Source organism: Hyaena hyaena, unplaced genomic scaffold (genome assembly GCF_003009895.1).
Source record: "Hyaena hyaena isolate Hyena2069 unplaced genomic scaffold, ASM300989v1 scaffold_284, whole genome shotgun sequence".
In the NCBI taxonomy this organism is placed as follows: Eukaryota; Metazoa; Chordata; class Mammalia; order Carnivora; family Hyaenidae; genus Hyaena; species Hyaena hyaena.
Window position 1 is genome coordinate 687,452 of NW_024080913.1, and position 23,957 is coordinate 711,408.

Sequence of the window (23,957 nt, forward strand, 5' to 3'; positions counted from 1 at the left end):
ATTTTTTTTTTTTTTTTTTTTTAATTTTAGAGGACCTGCAGGGAGAGGGGCAGAGGGAGAGAGAAAGAGAGTCTCAAGCAGTCTCCACACACAGTGTGGGTTCTCTCGGGGAGCTCGATCCCATGACCCTGGGATCATGACCTGAGCCAAAATCAGGAGTCAGACGCTCAGCTGACTGAGGCACCAGGCATCCTGGCAGATGTTTCCTCTGAGGATGCTATTCTGTTGTGTGATGGGTGTTCGTCATTTCAGTGAGAAGTCGGCTTCCAGTCTTAATGTTGCTTTTTTGATTATGTCTTTCTTGTCTGCCTGCTGTTAATATTCTTTCTCTCTGGTTTTCAGTAGTTATGCAGCAATGCCTTTGGCATGGTCTTCATATTCATCTGGTCTGGGGTTTACAGAACTTTGTGAATTAATGATGTATTAGTTTACTGTGGCTGCTGTAACAAAGTATCTCATACTGGTTGGCTTAAATGTTCATTTGTCTTCTGTCTCATAATTCTAGAGGCTAGAAGTCCAATACCAAGGTGTTAAGGATTGTTGAGTCTTTCTGAGGGCTGTGAGGCAAGGTTCTGTTCCTTGCTTCACACTTTGACTTCTGGATGGCCAATTTCTCCCAGTATCTCTTCATGTGGTCTTTTCTTAGTGTGTGTCTGTATCCAGATTTCCTCTTTCTATAAGGAGTAGGGCCCATCCTAATGACCTTGTTTTAACTTGATTACTTCCGTGAAGACTCTCTAAGTAATTTTTTAAAAATTTTTTAATGTTTCTTTATTTTTGAGAGAGAGAGGCAGAGCATGAGCGGGAGAGGAGCAGAGAGGGAGGGAGACACAGAATCTGAAGCAGGCTCCAGCCTCCAAACTGTCAGCACAGAGCCTGATTGTGGGGCTCGAACTCACGAACTATGAGATCATGACCTGAGCCAAAGTCAGCTGCTTAACCGACTGAGCCATCCAGATGTCCCAAGACTTTATCTTTAAAATAACATCACATGTGGAAGTATATAGGGTTAGGACTTCACATAGGATTCTGGAGGGTCACACCCCCACAAAGTCTGTTTTCCACAGACTTGGGGAAATTCTCCACTGTTATCTGTTCCAGTATTGTTTCTATTCTGTTCTCTCTCCTCTCCTTCTAAAGCTCTATTAATATGTTTATTAGCTCTCATCACTGAGTTCCAAGTGCCTTTTTATGTTCCTTCCTGTGTTCCAAGTGTTTTTTTATGTTCCTTTCTGTATTTCCCATCCTTTTTCTCTTTAGTGCTTCCTTCTAGATATTTTCTATTAACCAGTCTTCTAATTTATTAATTTTCACTTCTGCTGAATCTTATCTATTGTTAAACACATCAGTTAATTGTTTTTAGTTGGCTCGTTCAGTTCTAGAATCACCATTTGATTTTTTTCTTCCCCTCAACCCCTCCCCCCCCATTTCTTTTTAGAAAGAATTTGGTTTTCTGGTAAATTTCTGTTGATCTTTTTCTTTGTCTTTTTTGATCTTTCAGCTTTTCATTCTTTTTAAAATTTTGAAACATTCTCACACTTTTAAACATCTTAAGTACCTTATGAAGACATTTTTTTCATAAATCATTTGAAAATAAGTTGGTGATGTCCCATCACCCCCAAATATTTTCATGTGTGTTTTCCTGCCAGACATTATTCTCCCTCTTTATAGTATATATTTTCCTTTGTAACCATAAAGCATAGCCATTTGATCAGGAAATTAATTGATGCATTGACATGCCATTATTATATAATACTTAAACCCTATTCAAACTGGCCAGTTTTTGTTTTTGTTTTTAAATGTTTTATTTATTTCTAGGATAGAGAGACAGCGTGAGCAGGGGAGGGTCAGAGAGGGAGTCACAGAATCTGAAACAGGCTCCAGACTCTGAGCTGGCAGTCAGCACAGAGCCCGACGCAGGGCTCGAACCCACGAACCGCGAGATCATGACCTAAGTGAAAGTCGGACGCTTAACCAACTAAGCCACCCAGGCGCCCCAAACTGACCAGTTTTATAGCAGAAGATCCTGTCCAGAATAATAGGTTGCAGTCATTGCATTTTTCTTTATTTTCCTTTGATCCAAAACAATTCCTTAGTCTTTTCCTTGATTTTCATGTTCTAAGGTGTAGTGTCCCCGGTTAGGATTGATTGATTGGTTTTTAACTTACATCCAAGTTAGTTAGCATAGAGTACAATAATGATTTCAGGAGGAGAATCCAGTGATTCATCCCTTACGTGTAACACCCAGTCCTCATCCCAACAAGTGTCTTCCTCAATGCCCCCCACCCATCTAGGCCATCTCCCTACCCACAGCCCCTCCTGCAACCCTCAATTTGTTCTCTGTATTTAAGAGTCTTATATTTTGTCCCCCTCCCTGTTTTTCTATTATTTTTGCTTCCCTTCCCATATGTTCATCTGTTTTGAATCTTAAATTCCACATGAGTGAAGTCATATGATATTTGTGTTTCTCTAATTGCAGTTAGCGTAATACTCTCTAGTTCCATCCATATAGTTGCAAATGGCAAGATTTCTTTCTTTTTGATTGCTGAGTAATTACTCCACTGTATATATAAACCACATCTTCTTTATCCATTCATCCATCGATGGACATTTGGGCTCTTTTCATACTTTGGCTATTGTCGATAGCACTGCTTTGAACATTGGGGTGTCTCTGCCCCTTCGAAACAGCACACCTGTATCCCTTAGACAAATACCTAGTAGTGCAATTGTTGAGTCATACTGTAATTCTATTTTTAACTTTTTGAGAAACCTCTATACTGTTTTCCAGAGCGGCTGCACCAGTTTGCAATCCCACCAACAGCATAAAAGAGGTCCTCTTTCTCCGCATCCTCACCAACATCTGTTATTACCTGAGTTGTTAATGTTAGCCATTGTGACTGGTGTAAGGTGGTATCTCATCGTGGTTTTGATACATATTTCCCTGACAATGAGTGATGTTGAACATGTTTTCATGTGTCTGTTAGCCAAATGGATGTCTTCTTTGGAGAAGTGTCTGTTCATATCTTTTGCCCGTTTTCTTCACTGGATTATTTGGTTTTTGGGTGTTGAGTTTGATAAGTTCTTTATAGATACTGGATTGACCCTTTATCTGATATGTTATTTGCAAATATCTTCTCCCATTCCGTTGGTTGCCTTTTAGTTTTGCTGATTGTTTCCTTCACTGTGCAGAAGCGTTTTATTTTGATGAGGTCCCAATAGTTCATTTTTCCCCAGTTGGGATTTATGTGATTTTTTTTTTATTGTGGTCACATTTACACTATGCATCTTTAGTAGAAATATCACATAATTGATTGTATTCTCATCACACAAATTTGATGTCTTGCACTACCTGTTATATTCCTTTTGATATCTTATTACTGTGATGTCTTCTAGGTTTATTCATTGAAAAGTTTTCACTTGGTAATTGCTATGGATTAAATTGTGTACTCCAGAAAGATGTTGAAGCCCTAATTCCTAGTATACATGAATGTGACCTTACTTGGAAATTAGGGTCTTTGCAGATGTGATCAAATTAAGCTGAGGTCATCAGGGTGGGCCTTAATGCAATGTAACTTGTGTCCTTATAAGAAGAGGGAAATTCGCATACAGACACACACACAGAGAACATCATATGACACCCCAAACAGATACTGTAGTGATGCACCTGCAAGCCAAGGGGTGCCAAGGGTTGATGGCTACCACCAGCATCAGGGAAAAGGTAAGGAAGTATTCTGGCTAGTCTTGGAGGAAGGCTAGTCCTCCTGACACCTTGATTTTGGACTTCTAGCCACCAGAATTAGGAGACCATAAATTTCGGGGTGCCTGCGTGGCTCAGTCAGTTGAGCGTCTCACTTCGGCTCAGGTCATGATCTCGCGGTTCATGGATTCGAGCCCCGCCTCACGTTCTGTACTGATAGCTCAGAGCCTGGAGCCTATTTCAGATTCTGTGTCTCCCTCCCTCCCTCTCTCTCTCTCTCTCCCTCTGCCCCTTCCCCGCTCGTGCTCTGTCTCTGTCTCAAAAATAAATAAAACTATAAAAAATTTTTTTAAAAAAGGAGACAATAAATTTCTGTTGTTTTAAGCCATCTGATTTGTGGTGCTTTATTACCACAACCCTGGGAAAGTAATAGAGTAATTAGTGTTTTGTGGGGAGGTATTTTGAAACTATGTAAATAAATACCTTATTCATCATTAAACCTTCAGTTTATTCATTTATTTAATCAATATGGACTATTACAGTCTTATTTACTCAATGTTTTAATTGATCACTACCAATAATTGTGATGTTCAAGCCAGTGGGAGCTCCTTTCAGGCTGCTTTCTGTGTTTTTTACATGTCCCTGTCATTTTTTGAGCAATTTCCTTACTTTTAGAACAAGGCATTCCACCCTATTTTGCATTTTCTGCCTGGCCCTGGAATCAGTCATTTACCAAGGAGCCTGGGTTCCTTTTAGTGAAAAACTGTTTAGAAACCAAGTTCTGAGTACTAGGTAGAACTCATTGATGTTGGGATATCACAGCTCCCAGACCATTTCCTACAGAGGCAGGAAATAGATGTATGTATATAATCTCTGTATCTGCCTGCATGTATTGAAAACCATGAGTTCACATTGCTCTCTACAATCCCAATCCAACACCACAGGATTCATTCTAGTTTTCTCCCTTTCTCCATTTGTAATTGCATTTCTGTTTTCTTTTTTTCTTTTTTAAATGTTTATTTATTTTTGAGAGAGAGAGCATGAGTGGGAGAAAGAAGAGAGAGGGGGGAGACACAGAATCTGAAGTAGGCTCCAGGCTGTAAGCTGTCAGCACAGAGCTGCACACGGGGCTCGAACTCACAAACTGCGAGATCATGACCTGAGCCGAAGTTGGACGCTTAACCAACTGAACCACCCAGGCGGCCCTATAATTGCTTTTTCTAACACTGCAAAAGCTTATACCCCTTATTTTCAACATGATCGCTCACGTGATCCATCCCTATGTGAAGCCAGGCTCCCGGCCCATCCGGCCCTCCTCATTCACCTCTTTGGCCTTTCTCTGGTCTTGGCCTGGCTGCAGCAGCCCAGGCAGTGCCTTGCTGCCACGCCAACATACTCCTCTGCCTTTGTGTCTCCATTCTCTTACTTCAGGCTACCCAGTCTTTCTCTTCAGCCCCAGCTTATGGATTTTGGACTGAAGTGTTCAAGATGGGATTTTTCTCTATTTTCTTGACTGTGTGAAACATAACTATTTGGTTTTTGTCAGATAATTCCAATATTTGGCTTCATCTGTTACAAGTCTGTTTCTAGTGTCTTTTTTCTTTTAGTTCCTTTAGTCCAGTCCCTTGGGATGCCGGCTAATTTTGTATTGAGAGTATGGTATATGAATGCATCTGTAGAGTGTCTAAATGATTCTCCTTTCTCCAGAGCGGGCAACCCGCCCCCCTTGCGAGGCAGATGTGGAGAGAGTGGACCGTATCGATCCAGTCCCAGAGTGAACTGACGAGGGCTGCACCGCAGTCTGGGCACGACTTTGTCGTCTTTTGGTTCTTCCTGGCTTAGAGTTAGTTCTCCCTCTGAGAGGCTGGGGTGAGTGCTAGGGCCCCTCCTCTGCTGCAGGATGTGAACTCGAATCGTCTCCTCAGCGCAAAAGACTGCGTTACACTACTGTTTTCAAAGTTTTCTGCTTGGCTTCTTAATTCCCTCTTGAGAATTTCGCAGATATCGTAAAGGGAAAAAAACAGCGTATTGACAAGCCGTTTCTGTCTCCTCTCTTTCACCAGAGTCCTGGCCTTCCGGGTCTCTAATTTCTATCTGTACAAATCAACAAAGCTCTTACAAGCTCTGCTTTTTTCTTCATACATAACAGTGGCCCTCCACCTTGTCCTTTGCCAGAGTTCTCAGAGGCTGGCCTGGCTCCCCACATCCGCAGAGCCCTGAGCCAACAGGTAGCTGCGGAGCCCCACGTGGCCTTCCCGAAGGACCCTTGCGGTGGGGGTGCCACCCACGGTTTGGTGGCCTCAGCACCCTCAAGCACGCTGACCGTGTGTGTGCATGCACGCGTGGGAGTACGAGTGTGCGTGTATCTGGCTTTCCCACCTGTTCGTGGTGGGAGGATTACTCCAGTGCAAGCTATTCGAGTGTATCCAGAAGCAGAGCTCAGCGCTCGTATACTCTTTTCTGTTCCATTTCTTTTTAAAAACAGGGGCGCCTGGGGGACTTAGTTGGTTCAGTGTCCAACTGCGGTTCAGATCATGATCTTGGAGTTTGTGAGTTCAAGCCCCATGTAGGGCTCTGTGCCAACAGCCCAGAGCTTGGAGCCTGCTTTGGATTCTGTGTCTCCCTCTCTCTCTGCTCCTCCCCACTCACACTCTGTCTCCCTCTCAAAAATAAACAAACACTTAAAAAAATTTTTTTTTTTTTAAATAATGTTCCTTGGGGCACCTGAGTGGCTCAGCTGGTTAAATGTCTGACTCTTGATCTCAGTTCAGGTCATGATCTTATGGTTCCTGAGGTCAGCCTGGACCTCAGGCTCCGTGCTGGGTGTGGAGCTACTTGGAATTCTCTCCTTCCTCTCCCCTTCCTTTGCTTGCACACAGCCACATGCACCAATGTGTGTGCACTTGCGCATGGGTGCTCTCTCTCTCTCTCTCTCTCTCTCTCTCTCTCAAAAAAAAAATAATGCTGCTTGTTCAACCAACCAAAATGATTTCACAACCTGATGGCCCAAGACTTAGCAAAAAGAAGACAATCTTAAGTCATTGGCATTAAGATAATCAGATCGATAGAATTGAAGCCAAGTGATAAAGGTTAACATCAACAATGGTACATCATATTGATTATATGTACCCCTGATATGCCGTGATGATAATAGTGCTTTACGTCTCTGGTCTTCCTCCCAAGAACCTATAACCCCAGTCTATTTTTATTTATTTATTTATTTTATTTATTTCTGAGAGTGAGAGAGAGAGAGAGAGACAGTGTGAACAGGGGAGGGTCAGAGAGAGAGAGAGAGACACAGAGTCCGAAACAGGCTCTGAGCTGGCTGTCAGTACAGAGCCCGACGCGGGGCCCAAACCCACCAACCGTGAGATCATGACCTGAGCTGAAGTTGGAGGCTTAACCAACTGAGCCACCCAGTCGCCCCAACCCGAGTCTAATCAGAAGAAAAACATGAGGTAAATCTCATTTGAGGGACAGTCTACAAAATACCTAACCAGTACTCCTGAAAACTGCCAAGGTCATCAAAACAAGGAAAATCTAACAAGCTTACAGAGAAGCCTAAGAAGACGTGACTACTAAATGCACTGTGGTAGCCTGCATGGAATCTTGGAATAGAAAAAACTGAGTAGGGGCGCCTGGGTGGCTCAGTTGGTTAAGTGTCTGACTTCAGCTCGGGTCTTGATCTCACGGTTCGTGAGTTCCAGTCTCACCCTGGGCTCTGTGCTGACAGCTCAGAGCCTGGAGCCTGCTTCAGATTCTGTGTCTCCCTCTCTAGAGGGAATCTAGAATCTTTGGATTCTGTCTCTCCCTGCTCTCTTTCCCCCCATCCCCCACTCATCCTCTGTCTCTGTCTCTGTCTCTCTCTCTCAAAAATAAACATTTTAAAAATTTTTGAAGGAAATCTGCATGAAGTATATGGACTTCAGTTAATAAATAATTACCAAAATTGGTTCATTAATTGTGGCAAATGTATCATAATAATGTTAGAGGTTAATAAAAGGGAAAATTGGGAATGCTCTGTATAATCTTTACAGTAATTTTTTATACCTAAAACGGTTTTGTTTTGTTTTATTTTATTTTATTTTTCTTTTAATTTTTTTGTTTTAATTTATTTCTGAGAGACAGAGATAACATGAGCAGGGGAAGTTCAGAGAGGGAGACACAGAATCCGAAGCAGACTCCAGGCTCTGAGCTGTCGGCACAGAGCCCAATGCGGGGCTCAAACCCACAAACTGTGAGATCATGACCTGAGCCGAAAGTGGATACATTACCAACTAAGTCCCCAGGTGCCCCTCAAAAGTTTATTTCTTTAAAACGTCCATACTGGGGTGCCTGGGTGGCTCAGTCGGTTAAGCATCTGACTTCAGCTCGGGTCATGATCTCACAGTTTGAGTTCGAGCCCTGCACTGGGCTCTGTGCTGACCGCTCAGAGCCTGGAGCTTGCTTCAGATTCTGTGTCTCCTCCTCTCTCTGCCCCTTCCATGCTCATGCTCTGTCAATAATAAGTAAAAATGTTAAATAAATAAATGAATGAACAAATGAATGAATAAATAAAGTGCATACTGTTTGACTTCCCAGGCTATACTTTATGGACTTGATTTTTGTCTGTCATCTTAGTCATTGCTGTATCTCCAGTACCTAAAAGATTGGCCAGCACATTTAGGCTCTCCATAAATACTGGTTTGGGAAGATGTATAGAAAAGAGCAAGGGAAGATTAAGTACAGGTAGCCTCTATGTTTCTAGCTTGGGCAGCTACATGGATGGAAATATTCATTTAGGGAAAAAAGCAGAGATTGGAAACTACTCTATGCTTGACAGATTTGGGGTTTTTTAATGTTTATTTTTGAGAGAGAGAGCATATTCGTGTGGCTAGGAGAGGGGTAAAGAGAAAGGGGTACAAAAGATTCCAAGCGGGCTCTGTGCTGACAGCAGAGAGCTGGATGTGGGGCTCAAACTCCTGAACTGTGAGATTGTGACCTGAGACATCAAACACTTAACTGACTAAGCAACCCAGGTGCCCCTGGTTTGTTTGTTTGTTTTGTACCAGTGCTAAGTTAATAATAATGAGGAAATATGGTCAGAGTCAAAATGGTAGTACCTTAGTCCTTTTCTCAGAGGAATAACTCTTCTTTTTCTCTTTTAGGCATACAAGACCTTTGCTAATCGAGTGAACAATTTGAAGAAGAAGCTGGATCAGTTGAAGTCAACCCTTCCTGATCCTGAAGAATCACCAGTCCCTTCCCCAAGCATGGATGCTCCTTCTCCAACTGGTTCTGAGTCTCCTTTTCAGGGAATGGGAGGTGAGGAATCCCAGTCGCCAGCCATGGAGAGTGAGAAGTCTGCCACACCAGAGCCTGTGACAGATAATCGTGATGTGGAAGACATGGAACTCTCAGATGTGGAAGATGATGGGTCAAAAATCATTGGTATGTCCTTATGTGATTAATGGGCACCTTGTTCCTTATGTGTTTTGCGAGCAGCAAGATTAGATTAAAACAGCAAGGTATCTTTATCCTGGTTCAGGATTTGGTATGCCACATGAGCTAAGAATCATTGCTCAAGATCGGTTCTGTTCATATAGCCACTAAATATTTGTGGCTGTTGAGCATTTGAAGTGTGGTTTATCCAGCTTGAGTTGTGCTCTAATTTAAAGATACATACTGCCAGTGAGGGGTTGGCACCTGGGTGGCTCAGTCAGTTAAGCATCCGACTCTTGGTTTCAACTCGGGTCACGATCTCACCATTTCTGTGTGTTTAAGTCCTGCATCGGGCTCTGCACTTAGTGCAGAGCCTGTTTGGGCTTCTCTCTCTCCCTCTCTTTCTGTGCCTCCCCTGTTCATGCTGTCTCTCTCTCTCTCAAAATAAATAAATAGAAAAAAAATTTTTTAATAATAATAGTAAAAATAAAGATATATACTGGGGTGCCTGGGTGGCTCGGTTGGTTAAGCGTCCAACTTCAGCTCGGATCATGATCTCATGGTTCATGGGTTTGAGCCCTGCTTTGGGCTCTCTGCTGTCAGTGTGGAGCCTGCTTTGGATTCTCTGTCCACCCCTACTCCCGCCCTTCCCCCTTAAAAATAAATAAATATTTTTTTAAAATAAAAGATACACACTGGATTCTGGGACCAGACTACTTAGGACCCAAAAAAGTGAAAATATCTCAATAATCTTTATATTTACAGTGTATTGAAATGAAAATATTTGAGAGATACTTAGGTAAAATACATAATTACAGTTAATTTTAACTGTTTTAAGTCTATTTATGTTTATTTTGCGGGAGAGAGGGGGAGAGAGGGAGAGAGGAAGGAAGGGAGAGGGAGAAAGAATCCCCAGCAGGCTTCGAGCTCAGTGGAGGGCTTGAACTCACAAACTGTGAGATCATGACCTGACCTGAAATCTTAAGAGTCAGACGCTTAACCGACTGAGCCACCCCAACACCCCCTACTCTTTTTTCCTAATGTGGCCACTAGAAAAGTTAAATTCACATGTGTGGCTTGAATTACATTCTGTTGAACAGCACTGTGGTAGAAAGAGGGGCACTTATACTCTTGACCTTCCAAGATTCCAAAGCTACAGTTCATTAACCACAATTTTTCTTTCTTTCTTTCTTTCTTTCTTTCTTTCTTTCTTTCTTTCTTTCTTTCTTTCTTTCTTTCTTTCTTTCTTTCTTTCTTTCTTTCTCTTTCTTTCTTTCTTTCTTTCTTTCTCTTTCTTTCTCTTTCTTTCTTTCTTTCTTTCTTTCTTTCTTTCTTTCCTTCCTTCCTTCCTTCCTTCCTTCCTTCCTTCCTTCCTTCCTTTCTTTCCTTTCTTTTTTTTAATATTTTTTATTTATTTCTAGGAGAGAGAGAGACAGCGTGAGCAGAGGAGGGTCAGAGAGAGAGGGAGACACAGACTCTGAAATAGGCTCCAGGCTCTGAGCTGGCAGTCAGCACAGAGCCCGACGCGGGGCTCCAACCCACGAACCGCGAGATCATGACCTAAGCAAAAGTCGGACGCTTAACCGACTAAGCCACCCAGGCGCCCCCATTAACCACAATTTCAAAATTAACCTGGGGGCACCTGGCTGGCTCTGTCAGTAGGCATGTGTCTCTTGACCTTGGGGGTGGTGAGTTCAAGCTCCACACTGAGTGAAAAGTCTCCCAGGCTCTCGGGCACCTGGCTGGCTCAGTCAGAAGAGCATGTGACTCTTGATCTTGAGGTCAGGAGTTCCAGCTCCCTGTTGGGTGTGGAGATTAAATACATAGTAACCAACATGTATACACATGCATACAAACAACCTGGATTCGGGCATTGTTTCTCTGACATCCTGGCTTTTATAAAATTATTCTTATTAGGCAGTTGGAGTTTTGTTGGATTTAATGCATAAGTTTCTATGTCTTAGAAAGCTCTCAGGTTTATGGAGAAGAAAAGACAGGATAATTTATGACTATAAATATTGTAACTAAAAGAACACATGTGTACCAAATAACAGGAACCCAGAAATGTACAAATTTAATACACAAATACTAAGAAAATGCAAAGAAATCTTTGAACAGATAGAAAATGAATTTGGGAAACTTATTTTAAGCATGTATTGAAGGTGAGGAGGAACATAAAGAGCAGGACTTATATTAAAAGCGTGAAGGGAGTGAATGATTTTTCTCTAAAGCATCGTGCTTGATACTCCCAAATCAGCAAATACTAGGACATGTTTCATACAGGAGGTCAAGTCTGGAAGGCAGTAATGTAGTCTCACCTCTTTTCTTTACACAGTAGAGGACAGGAAGGAGAAACCTGTGGAGAAGTCAGCCGCATCCACTGCTGCACCTGCGAAGCCAACAGAAAGTGTCTCAAAGGCCTCTTCATGTACCCCAGTGCCTGTGACCATGACAGCAACGCCACCTCTTCCGAAGCCTGTGAATACTTCTCTTCTGTCCCCTTCTCCAGCATTGGCTTTGCCAAACCTGGCTAATGTGGACCTGGCAAAGATCAGTTCCATCCTTAGCAGCCTGACATCAGTCATGAAAAATACTGGTAAGTAAGCCCCACAGAGAAGCTAAAAGGCTTATTTTTATCTTTCCAAGTGAACCATCAGTCTGAGGTTGTTGTTGATTTTTTTCTTAAATTAACAGTGACTTTTTAAATTGAAAAATAAAACCAATACATAGTCATTATAGAAAAATAAGAAAATAAGGGATTAAAATGAATATCTGCAGTCCTTCTACCCTGAAAGACACCAGGTGTGTCTAACCTTACGTGTGTGTGTGTGTGTGTGTGTGAGAGAGAGAGAGAGAGCGCGTGTGAAAGTTTTGGTAGATTACATATTTCTAATAGTTTTTCTTTGAATAATTGAAGCATATTATATATGAATTTAACTCTATAATAATTAGACATCTGGTATGTTTGCAGTTTTTCACTGTTTTAAGGAATACTCTAATGAACAACCTTGATGCTAAAATCTATGCACAACCCTTCCTAAATGGTTGATGAGTATATAGGGCTTTTTCTTCATAGGAATTTTAGTGAAAATAAACTCAAGTAGAGGGGCACCTGGGTGGCTCGATCAGTTAAGCGTCCGACTTCGGCTCAGGTCATGATCTCACGGTCCATGGGTTTGAGCCCCGCATCAGGCTCTGTGCTGACAGCTAGCTCAGAGCCTGGAGCCTGTTTCAGATTCTGTATCTCCCTGTCTCTCTGACCCTCCCTTGCTCATGCTGTCTCTCTCTGTCTCTTAGAAATAAATAAAACATTAAAAAAAATTTTTTTTAAGTAATCTCTACATCCAACATGGGGCTCAAACCCACAACCCTGAGATCAAGAGTTGCACACCCCACCGACTAAATCAAGCATGGTGCCTCAAGCATGCAACTCTTCATCTCAGGCTTGTGAGTTGAAGTCCCACGTTGAATATAGAGATTACTAAAAATAATAATAATTTGTTTTAATTTCCTTTTTTTTAAATTAACAGTGTGGGTAAAACTTTTTTCATTTTTATTTTTCTTTGTGAAATATCCTACCTATTCATATTTTTTGTCATTCAAGAATTTTCTCTTATTTTTATTATATACTTTTTTTCTGAACTAAAAATTAGCAAAGTGTTTTAAATAAAATATAAAGATGTGGGAGCACCTGGCTGGCTCAGTTCACAGAGCATGGGACTCTTGACCTCAGGGTCATGAGTTCAAGCCCCATGTTGGGCATGGAGCTTGCTTTAAAAAATAAATAAATATTGGGCGCCTGGGTGGTTCAGTCGGTTGAGCGTCTCACTTCAGCTCAGGTCATGATCTGACGGTTCATGGGTTCGGGCCCTGCGTCGGGCTCTGTGCTGACAGCCAGCTCAGAGCCTGGAGTCTGTTTCGGATTTTGTGTCTCCCTCTCTCTCTGACCCTCCCCTGCTCACGCTCGCTCGCTCTCTCATTCAGAAATAAATAAAACATTTAAAAACATTTTTTAAATAAATAAAATAAAAATAAATAAAATGTAAAGATGTGAAGGAAGTTGCTTATATAATCTATTTTAAAGACCATTTCAAAAGTAAATGATGTATTAATCACATAGAATTATGCAGTGGGTTGAGTTATATATACAATTATATATACAGTTGATCGTAGTGAGCCAATAGTATTTATTGAACACCTATAAGACTCTGTGGTGTAGATTCCATTTGGTAGAGAAAAAAGTAGGTTCCTTAAGTCTTTTGGCTCTCAAAACTAAAAAATCTAAAAAAACACCTTAATACTTATTTACCCCAGAGGTGTTCCAAGTAGACAGGAATGGATTTTAACCTAATTTTCATATTTTTTCCTTTGTCCGAGCCATGATATGCTCTGTTTGTGGATCCCGTCACAGAAGCCTTTCTGTTGTTAAACATACCAAACTCCTTTGAGTGAGTGGAAAGTATGGTGAATGCAATGGTCGATTTGAATCGCATTTTGTTGAGTTAATCTTTCTGCCACTAGGGGTCAGTCCTGCATCAAGACCTTCTCCAGGAACTCCTACAAGCCCCAGCAACCTCAGCAGCGGCCTGAAAACACCTGCGCCTGCCCCAACGCCGGCTCACAACCCTCTGGCAAATATACTCTCAAAGGTGGAGATCACCCCAGAGAGCATTCTGTCTGCTCTTTCCAAAACGCAGACGCAGTCAGCCCCTGCACTGCAAGGTAGGCAGACGTGTGCCAGGGGATCGTGTTGTGAGTGTCTGTCTCTGGCTTAATTCTGGGTTCCAATTCTGAAGAATCTGTAGCTATGACATGTATCATATAGCCAATTCATTATCTTCTCGGTGTTTCTCATCTACAAGTTGGCGTTCATAGAATTATAAAATGTCAAATCTGAAAGAGACAAAATACCATCTAATCTAATCCGCTCCTTTTCAGGTGAGGAGAGTAAGGCTCAGTGGGTTGAGGCGACCTGCTTCAGGTCCGAATTTATCTAGTCAGTGATGAGTTGAGACCAAAAGCCAGATTTTTTGCCTGGACTCCAGGACTCCTCCCCTACGCCAGGAGCCCTCCCGGGGCCGCATTTGTTCCGGCTCTTAGTACTGGTTAGTGCATGTGGAGGCTTACATTTCTAATGTTAACCAAAGCTCCAGACGGTAGGAAAGGTCAGTCTACTCTCAAAACTCCTATGAGACATGGTTTTCTTTTTTTAGGTCTTACTCTGGAGGCCTCTGTTTGTAGGCATAGCACATCTCTATACCTGTAATCTCTAGCTCATTTCAGCCTCTCTGTTCAACTGTGTTAATTATCTGTGTTGTGTCTAAAACTGCTTCTAACATTTTTTTCATAAAACTTACCTACTCTCTCTTCTCAAAACCTCCAGACACCAACACAATCTTTATTTAGCACCTCGGTATAATTAATGCGATGAATTACAAATACCAGAGCGGTATCTTCAGTATAGCAATTTAACTCTGTATCAGAGTTCTCAACCAGGAGCCTCCAGGGGATGTTAATAATACTTACAGCTTTTTCTTTCAGTAGGTGATTGCACCCACGGCATGTGGGCTTTCTCATCAGGCAGAATGTGAACAGAGCTAGGTGTTCTAACAGAATTGGTTTCTGGGGACCCCAGAAAACCATCTTTGTGGAGTAACTGGGTACTTCATCATTTCCTTGTAGAAAGTGGAATTCTTGACTTAAAAAGAAAAACCTTTGTCTAACAACTTAAATAGAAGCATTTTTAAACACCTGCAGAGACTCTCAGGAATCTGATTGTGTCACCCACAGCCACTAGTGACAGATTTTCAACACAAAAGAATGACTTCAGTGGGCAAAAGGTCCCATGGAGTATGGCCTGGTAGGATTGAAGAAAGTCAGGGGCGCACGGGTGGCTCAGTTGGTTAAGCGTCTCACTCTGGATTTCAGCTCAGGTCATGACCTCACGAGTCAGGCTCTGTGCCGACAGCGTGCTCACTCTCGCTCTCTCTGAAATAAGTAAATTTAAATATAAAAAGATTGAAGAAAAATATTTAATGGTAAGAGACTCTCACCTATTATCAGAAATCTGAGTAATGTCTGGCTTAACAAGGTGATCTTTTGGAAGTATCTGAAAGATCTGCTGAAATATCTCTTTAAAAATCATGACATCATATATTCTACCAAAACTTCTGATTTTGGTATGAACAGTGGCTGCTAAAATTAAAGCAAACTGTTATAAGGGGAAAGTTCTATAACCAGAGAACTTTTTGGAAATGAAACATGTTTTGTTTTGTTTTGTTTTCCCCAGGAGGAAAATTGAAATATTATTTGAATTATTCAGATATTAGTGAATATTGGATAGCCATAAAAATCATAAGCCATTATATAGAAGTAGATGGCAGTTACAAATGTCCCAAGGATGGAGCAACCTCAGAATTCTTCAGAGCTTAAGTCTCTTAGTAAATATGTATTAAAATTGAAATTTTGAAGAAACGTTAAGTACCATATGAAATACTATTTTCTTTCATCACACCATTATGAAGGAACAGTTTTAGTGTACGACTAAAAGCTATACATTTGGGTGAAGTATGCACAAAAGGTTTTCATTTATGACCAGAAATTGGGTAAATTTTCTAAAATCTGATTGAATTTATAGGGCCTCCTATTATCTCTTTGTCAAGTATTTTTCTAATGAGAATTTTCTACAGGAGCAGTTTGCTTTGGTGGACTTCAGCGTTTGCCCCAGAGAATTCTTTCTTAGAGCTTCTGAGGTTTTGTCTATCAGTGAGTAGGGTTGAATCTCATCAGTGTCAGCTTGGGTAGATGAATAATTCTTGAATTTTCCAAGCTATAAGATGATCTAGCTTTGTAAGTCTTTGTGGTGTGTGTTTGTATGTTTACTGTTGCTACATTTTACAACTAAAAAATGTTAGCTAAACCATGGTTGCCCCAGAGTCTAGCAGGAGATGTTTGAAAAAAGTGTCTTGTTCAAATAAATTTCAGCATTGTGCATATGCGATCTCTCTCTTGAGAATAACAGTGTTCATTAACTTACTAGAAACAGTTGTGGAGGCTAGAAAGGAATATCTGTTTGCATTTAGAGAAACAGTTCCACAGATCAAACATTAAGAAATACTGGCTTAAAGTGTTATTTTACGGATGATTTTGCCTCCTTTCTTTTCCCGCTTTGTCTTGTTGAAACTATGAATGATTCTGACACTAAAATCTCCCCTTTCCTGTTGCCTTTTATTGTGCCATGTTGGACTTGTTTGATGACTGTGCTAGAAACATTTCAGTAATTTGCTCTCTTTATATTGAGAAATAGGTCCAGTATTTTCTATGACATTTAGCCGTTGCTTGTTTGGTCTGGATTCCCTTTGGCCTCATACTTCAACGCCTGTCTGGTCCCCGCTGGAATGAATGAGAATACCCGATGGGCCTACAGTGTTTTTATTGGAAGGCAGGCAGTTGTTCTTTGTAACTCCTCTAATCTCTGTTTCTGCAGGCCTGTCATCTTTACTTCAGAGCGTTACTGGGAACCCAGTCCCAGCCAGTGAGGCTGCGTCCCAGAGCACGCCCGCTTCCCCTGCCACCACCACTGTCTCCAGCATAAAAGGAAGAAGTCTGTCCTCCAGTACCCAATCCTTCATTCCTAAAAGCTTCAACTATTCTCCTAATTCATCCGCTTCCGAAGTCTCTTCTACATCAGCTAGCAAGGCCTCAATGGGGCAAAGCCCAGGGCTCCCAAGCACTACTTTTAAGCTACCATCCAACTCTATGGGGTTTACAGGAACCCACAGTACGAGCCCTGCCGCCCCACCTGCTGAAGTTGCCATGTGCCAATCTTCAGAGATGTCCAAGCCAAAGCTGGAGTCTGAGTCCACCTCTCCAAGCCTGGAAATGAAGATCCACAACTTCTTAAAAGGTAATCCTGGTTTCAGTGGCTTAAACTTAAACATCCCTATCCTGAGCAGCTTGGGCTCCAGTGCCCCCGCAGAAAGCCACCCCTCAGACTTCCAGCGCGGCCCTACCAGCACGTCAGTCGACAACATTGACGGAACCCCTGTGCGGGACGAACGGAGTGGGACGCCCACCCAGGATGAGATGATGGACAAGCCCACATCCAGCAGTGTGGATACCATGTCCCTGCTTTCTAAGATCATTAGCCCTGGGTCCTCGACACCCAGCAGTACAAGATCGCCCCCCTCTGGGCGAGAGGAAAGCTACCCCCGGGAGCTCTCCAATTCTGTGTCTGTGTATCGACCTTTTGGCCTGGGCAGTGATTCACCCTATAAGCAGCCTTCGGATGGAATGGAGAGACCATCTTCCCTGATGGACTCTTCACAGGAGAAGTTCTATCCGGATACTTCTTTCCAGGAAGATGAGGATTACCGCGATTTTGAATACTCAGGGCCTCCACCGTGTGCCATGATGAACCTAGAGAAGAAGCCATCCAAGTCTATCCTGAAGGCAAGCAAGCTCTCTGATACCACCGGATACCAGCCGATTCTCTCCAGCTATAGCCACAGGGCCCAAGAATGCGGGGTAAAGTCTGCCTTCCCTCCATCTGTAAGGGCCCTCCTGGACTCTAGTGAGAATTGTGACCGTCTCTCCTCTTCCCCCGGGCTCTTTGGTGCCTTCAGCATAAGAGGGAGTGAACCGGGGTCTGACCGGTCACCGTCACCGAGTAAGAATGATTCATTTTTCACCCCTGACTCCAACCACAATAGCTTGTCTCAGTCTACCACTGGCCACCTCGGGTTGCCACAGAAGCAGTACCCAGACCCTCCTCACCCAGTCCCACATCGTTCCCTTTTCTCTCCGCAGAATACCCTTGCTGCTCCCACGGGCCACCCACCCACACCAGGCGTGGAGAAAGTCCTGGCCCCCACCATTTCCACCACGTCGACGATTGAGTTTAAGAATATGCTTAAAAATGCCTCACGAAAGCCCTCAGACGATAAGCATTTTGGCCAGGCCCCCAGCAAGGGCACTTCAGGTGATGGTGTCGGTCTCCCAAACCTCGCCCAGCCCAGCCTGACGGCCACTGAGCAGCAGCAGCAGCAAGAAGAGCACTACCGCATAGAAACCCGAGTGTCCTCCTCCTGCTTAGACTTGCCTGACAGCACTGAAGAGAAGGGGGCCCCCATAGAAACCTTGGGTTATCATAATGCGTCCAATAGGAGGATGTCGGGGGAGCCGATACAGACCGTAGAGTCCGTCCGAGTTCCTGGGAAGGGAAATAGAGGACACGGGCGCGAGGCTTCCAGGGTGGGTTGGTTTGATCTGAGCACCTCAGGCAGCTCCTTTGACAATGGCCCCACCAGTGCCTCTGAGTTGGCGTCCCTTGGGGGTGGGGGCAGCGGAGGCCTCACTGGCTTTAAAGCGGCACCGTACAAGGAACGGGCACCCCCATTTCAGGAAAGTGTCGGCAGCTTCCGTTCCAACAGTTTCAACTCAACATTTGAGCATCATCTCCCCCCATCCCCCTTGGAACATGGGACACCCTTCCAGAGAGAGCCAGTGGGGCCATCGCCTGCCCCGCCTGCCCCTCCTAAGGATCACGGTGGTATCTTCTCTCGAGAGGCACCCACTCATCTACCCACTGTGGATCTTTCGAACCCCTTCACAAAAGAGGCGGCCCTGGCCCATGCTGCCCCACCCCCTCCTCCGGGAGAGCACAGCGGAGTTCCTTTCCCCGCCCCACCCCCTCCTCCCCCCCCTGGGGAACATAGCGGCAGTGGTGGGAGTGGTGGTCCCTTTTCTGCTCCACCTCCTCCTCCACCCCCCGTTGACCACTCTGGGGTCGTGCCCTTCCCAGCCCCACCACTGGCAGAGCACGGAGTGGCGGGGGCTGTGGCAGTGTTTCCCAAGGACCATAGTTCCCTTCTTCAAGGGACCCTGGCTGAGCATTTTGGGGTGCTCCCAGGACCCAGGGACCATGGGGGCCCCACCCAACGGGACCTCAACGGCCCTGGCCTTAGCCGTGTACGAGAGAGCCTCAGCCTACCCTCCCATTCTCTGGAGCACCTGGGCCCAGCCCATGGAGGAGGAGGTGGGGGGGGCAGCAACAGCAGCAGTGGCCCCCACCTGGGTCCCTCACACCGCGACGCCATCAACCGGAGTGGTATGATTTTGCGGAATCCCCGGCCAGACTTTCGGCCTAGGGAACCTTTTCTCAGCAGAGACCCATTCCACAGTCTAAAGAGACCCAGGCCACCGTTTGCTAGGGGCCCTCCGTTCTTTGCACCAAAACGCCCATTCTTCCCTCCCAGGTACTGATGGAAACCAAGGGAAAAGCATTTTGGACAGTCTAGAGAGCATTGGAAGTAGGAGTTTGGTTTATTATTGTTTTTATTTGTTTTCCTTCCTTTGATTTATTATTTTTTAATGACAAAGGGCCTCCTTTCCAAATTAAAAAGTCATACATGCTTGCATTTCACTATCCCATCCAGTCCACTCTTCCACCGCACTTACCCAGGCTACTTGTATTTTATAGAGGGTGGGGGGCAAAGAAACACAACCAAAGCCACTCCATTTGGCTGGGGGTTTGAGGGGTGGGGAGGAAAACAAGTCTTACCTTACCCTATTTACTGAAGAGTATTACATTTGAAATAAAACTTCCATCAGTACAGAGAATAATGTGCAATGTTGGGATGTTATTTGGGCTTGGCTTATCAGGTAGTCAATGGGAGGATTCCTGTCCCCCTCTCTCTCCCGTTGAGCAACTATGAAGACCAGCTTGGCTCTCTTTCCTGTATGCTCTGTGCCCTGCTGACAAGCCGAGAGATGTCACAGAGGGAAATAGGTGGGAGGCTGTGGACCTTTCAAGTTTGGTCTGTTTTGTTTTTAAAGACCTATTGAAGTTGGGTTCTTTACCTTTCTCCTAAAATCTTTTTTTTTTTTTTTTTTTTAAGCCTATTCTAAAGAACTGTCATTAACTTTGCGGAGATACAGGTGTCCTTCTATACTAGTAAACATTATTCCTCTTCATCCTTGGAATGAAAGAGAAGGGGTTAAAGATAATCTCCGGGTTAAAAGAAGGTGATTCCAATGTGGAGTTAGAGAAAGGAACCATTAATGGTGCCGTGTGACCTGCCCATCGCTCATGAACAAGGATGGGAGACTTTTGTAGTTTGGCGTGTCCTGCACCGTGCCCATGCTTCCTGCTTTTCTTTCTTGATCGACTTTTTCTCTCAGTTTTCACGTCTGCTTTGGTCAGGAAGAAAAGTCACTACAGTTGACAATTGTTATAAAGGCGCAACTGAAATCTTATTCCTGAATTTTTTAATGTAAGAGGTAGACATTTTTACCATGGTGCCTCCCACATGTAAGTGATACTTGTTGATGGTTTTCAGCAAAGGTGAAGTAGCAGGGAAAGGGGACTATTGGCCTGTATCTTTCTTTCCTCCTTGCCCTAGTCCTGTATTTACCCCCATTCTTGGTATTTCCAAGAAGGGGGTTGAATAGCATCTTTGCATACATTATTCCTTTTCAGGAGTGTTTTAGTGACAAGTGGGTATACATCTCTTTACAGAGAACCAGGAGGGCCTGAGAATCCAAATTTACCCCATTCTACAGCTAGCAGCCTGTCACATTTCAAGGCTCAAGCCTTATCCTCACCTTCCACTCCCTCCAGGAAATAAAGAATGTTTCTGCCCTTAGTCATTTTACCCGAGAATGGCAGGCTTTCCTTCTCCCCAAACTGAAAGGCTTCTTTATATTTCCGCAACTAGTACTGGGGAAAAAAGACAATCCGTACACTTTGAGTGTTTATAACTTTATATCAAGGAACACTGAAAAGCAAATACTGCTTTGCTATTATTTTATATTATTTAGTGTCTTACCCCAACATATACACACTGGTAACATCCAACTAGATGAGTAAAACAATATGTGTTCTTTTTTTAGGGGATCCTAGGAAGTTTCATATTTTCTTCCAAGTGAGTATAGAGCTGCAGGAAGTATAGGGATTGCTTTGGATTCCTCTAGCGAAATACTAAAGAGGGGGAGATGGACAACATAGTGACAGAGAGGATTCTTTGTGTCAGCATAAACGTGCTTTTCAGATCAAGAGCAGCTTGAACCAGGTGTGCGTCACAGTTCGGGAATTCTTGTGTAACTTATTCCATGTTATTTATTAGGGCTTACCATGTGTTCTGTGGTTAGGAGGCTGCAAGTCCTTCATCTCCCTGATGCATTTCTGGTCTGAAACCAGCCTGTTCTGTCTTTGACCCTCTCGAAACATTCTGCCCTGTAGCTCTCCCCCACAAAAATGTATGATGCCGTGACCTTGTGTGTGGGCTGGGGTATATAGTGTAGCAAAGCAAAGAAACAATATAGTTACGTTGAGTCCTGAGACATTTGTGTAAGGGAAAAGTGTGAGCAAGAGGAAGGGGAGGGGTGGGGGAGGGGAAAGGAGAGTTTTAATTGACTCAAAACTGAAATTGATTTTTTTTTATTTGCAGAAATTAAGTGGGATGTTTTTCATTCTAGAGTAAAAGAATGTGAATTCTTGCTGCTGCTCTTGTTTAAGCTAAAAGTAGCGTTTACTTGAAAAGGCTCTCTGACCATTTGATTTTATCAGAAAATGTGGGGATGTCAGGAAAGTGGCTTCCCAAATGTTGGGGCAGGGTAATTGTCCACAAAAGCATGATGACTAATACATGAAAGGAAGACCTTGTTGTACAGTGTAAAAGATGGACTTTGAAGGGTGGGGCTCTTTTGTGGGGGTGTTTTGTTTTTTAAGCTACAAAATCCTCATTGAGTGTTTCAGGATGGAAATGAGGATTTGTATGTGACTGTCAGCTGTTAACTTTAAGGAAATCTGTCTACAGCAGTAAATGAAGACGACAATGTATATATGTGATATAGTGAAACAAAAAAGACAATTCTGGTATTCATAACATGAAACAAAGGGGTTTTATTCTTTCTGTGTCTGTGATTTAAAACTCCGTGCCCATGCTCTGACTTTTGTATTTCAACCTGAGTTTAAAAATATAATAAACAAGATTTTTTTTAAAGAAAGCATAACATAGTGTGTCTTGGCAAGGACATGATTTCTATGAAAGCAGAATATACAAAGTTGTTACTTTGGTCCTTGGTGCTCACTGTAAAATCACAGACAGAGAATTGGTGGGGGGTTGTGAATACACTGGTACTGCTTAAAACTCAGTGACAGTATCAGAAATCGAGTCCTGAGGGACTGAGAGATTACTCTCCAGTCAGCCTAGGTGACAGCCCCTCTCCAGGTTTCCCTCTGCCCTCCCAAAAGGTGAGCATAAACGGATTTTGATTTGATGCCAGGGAGGGTAAAAAGATCAGAGAGTAGGACTTTTATCCTTTACGATCCCAGGAATACAATGTTTGTGATACATATGGTACAGCTAACCTATCTGGATAATGTGAATATGCTAAACTTCCTAATTGCAGAATATTCACCATCAATCCTGAAGTTACCGGGTCATGCAGAATTAAGCTTCAGCTGTTAATTGTTTTGAAGCCGCTGTAAGATACTGCTTCCTCCCCCCCCCCCTTTTTTTTCCTCCCTCCCCTTTTTCAAATGAGCGGGGGTGCCTGTTAAGATTAAATTAGATATGTTGAATGATATTCTCACGTGTTCAGTGTGGAAAACAAAAGTACATGCTTTAGAGGCAACAACAATGAAATCCTTTTGAAATGTGTATTAATATCATTTAATAAAATAACTAGTTCTGAAGGTTTGACATTTTTCTTTGAGATTTCGGGCTTTGACCAAGGGCTCCTGGCTTCTGTGGTGAGCACAACTAGGAGAGAAAACTTCTTCGGGAGCTGAAACTGCTGCTTTGTGGAGCAGACCTATGGTTGGAAAATCTGTTTTCTCCAGCAAAGACCCTACATGACTGTCCAGGGCTGAAGGTGAAGCCGGCTACGGGCTGCAGGAAGAAGGCCAGGACACATCTCTGAAGATCTGATTGTATTGGCTTTTGGTAGAAGTGCAAGGGGGCTCGAGGGGACGGGGTGTGCGTCTGCACATTTGAGGTGCCCAGATACCACAGCCCACCCGTCTTGTCCCTTCCTTGTGACCACTTGCACTTGCCTGTCTTCTAGCCATTCTTTTTTTTTTAAATCTCATTGTCCCCAGTATTATGTTTTTGTTCTCCAGTTTAATAAAGTATAGTTTCCTTTGTTGTGTGGTTGACTTTCCCCCTCTCACACTGATCTTAATCCAAGTGTCCCCATTGACTTCCGGCACTCAGTGTTACTGAAGGCAGTCTGAGCCTCTGATCTTCATGGCTTTGTGGGTTTTCTGTTTGATCCTCTGTGCAATTCAGTTTTGCAAAGGGATGATGGGTGGGGATGTTCAGGGAGTGGTTGGTAATGAAGTGGGATATACTGTATGGATAACTGTGTATGTGTTCAAAAAGTTGTACAATTGTGAGTGAAGACATATTTTTAAAGCAAGCCTAGAGTTGGGGCAGTGGTGGTAGGGATCCTTCTGGTCCATTCTTTTCCCACATCGGCCCTTCTTGCTGCGCATTGGCAGTCTGTCATACGTAAGCCACACTTAACCCTCTCTTGGCCCATCCCTTTTTCATACCCCACTGAAGCTTAATGAATGGAATGTTGGCTTTAAGGGGTGAAGAGAGAGTCACCACATCTGGACCCCACCCGGGTCACTGGCAGGGTAGAAGACTCTAAATAGCAACCTTCATTACGCAAAGCTACACACCTGTCACTGGACACTTCAGAAATAGCCTAGGAATACACCCAGTAGGTGTAGCTGACCTATACAGTTGCATTGGCTGCTTCTAGAATCTGGCTCACCTTTTCCTTGTTCCCCTCTTGGCATCTTGACTTGCCCAATTGATTTCTTTCT

The 23,957-nt window shown here is 43.4% G+C and overlaps 1 protein-coding gene across 5 annotated transcripts in view; it reads left to right on the plus strand.

Moving 5' to 3' along the window:
* RPRD2 (regulation of nuclear pre-mRNA domain containing 2) overlaps window positions 1–23,268 on the plus strand; it is an 89,887-nt gene extending 66,619 nt beyond the window's left edge. For 2 of the 5 annotated variants that reach the window (XM_039246241.1, XM_039246242.1), the window contains 5 exons: window positions 8,845–9,127; window positions 11,454–11,714; window positions 13,640–13,840; window positions 16,605–17,786; window positions 17,927–18,111. In XM_039246241.1, coding sequence (XP_039102172.1) covers window positions 8,845–9,127; window positions 11,454–11,714; window positions 13,640–13,840; window positions 16,605–17,786; window positions 17,927–18,015 — 2,016 coding nt within the window. In that variant the 3' untranslated portion in view covers window positions 18,016–18,111. Of the gene's footprint in view, window positions 1–8,844; window positions 9,128–11,453; window positions 11,715–13,639; window positions 13,841–16,604 lie in introns of all 5 variants that reach the window. The other 3 variants (XM_039246238.1, XM_039246239.1, XM_039246240.1) reach the window with 2 other exon arrangements.
* The last annotated feature ends 689 nt before the right edge of the window (window positions 23,269–23,957 follow it).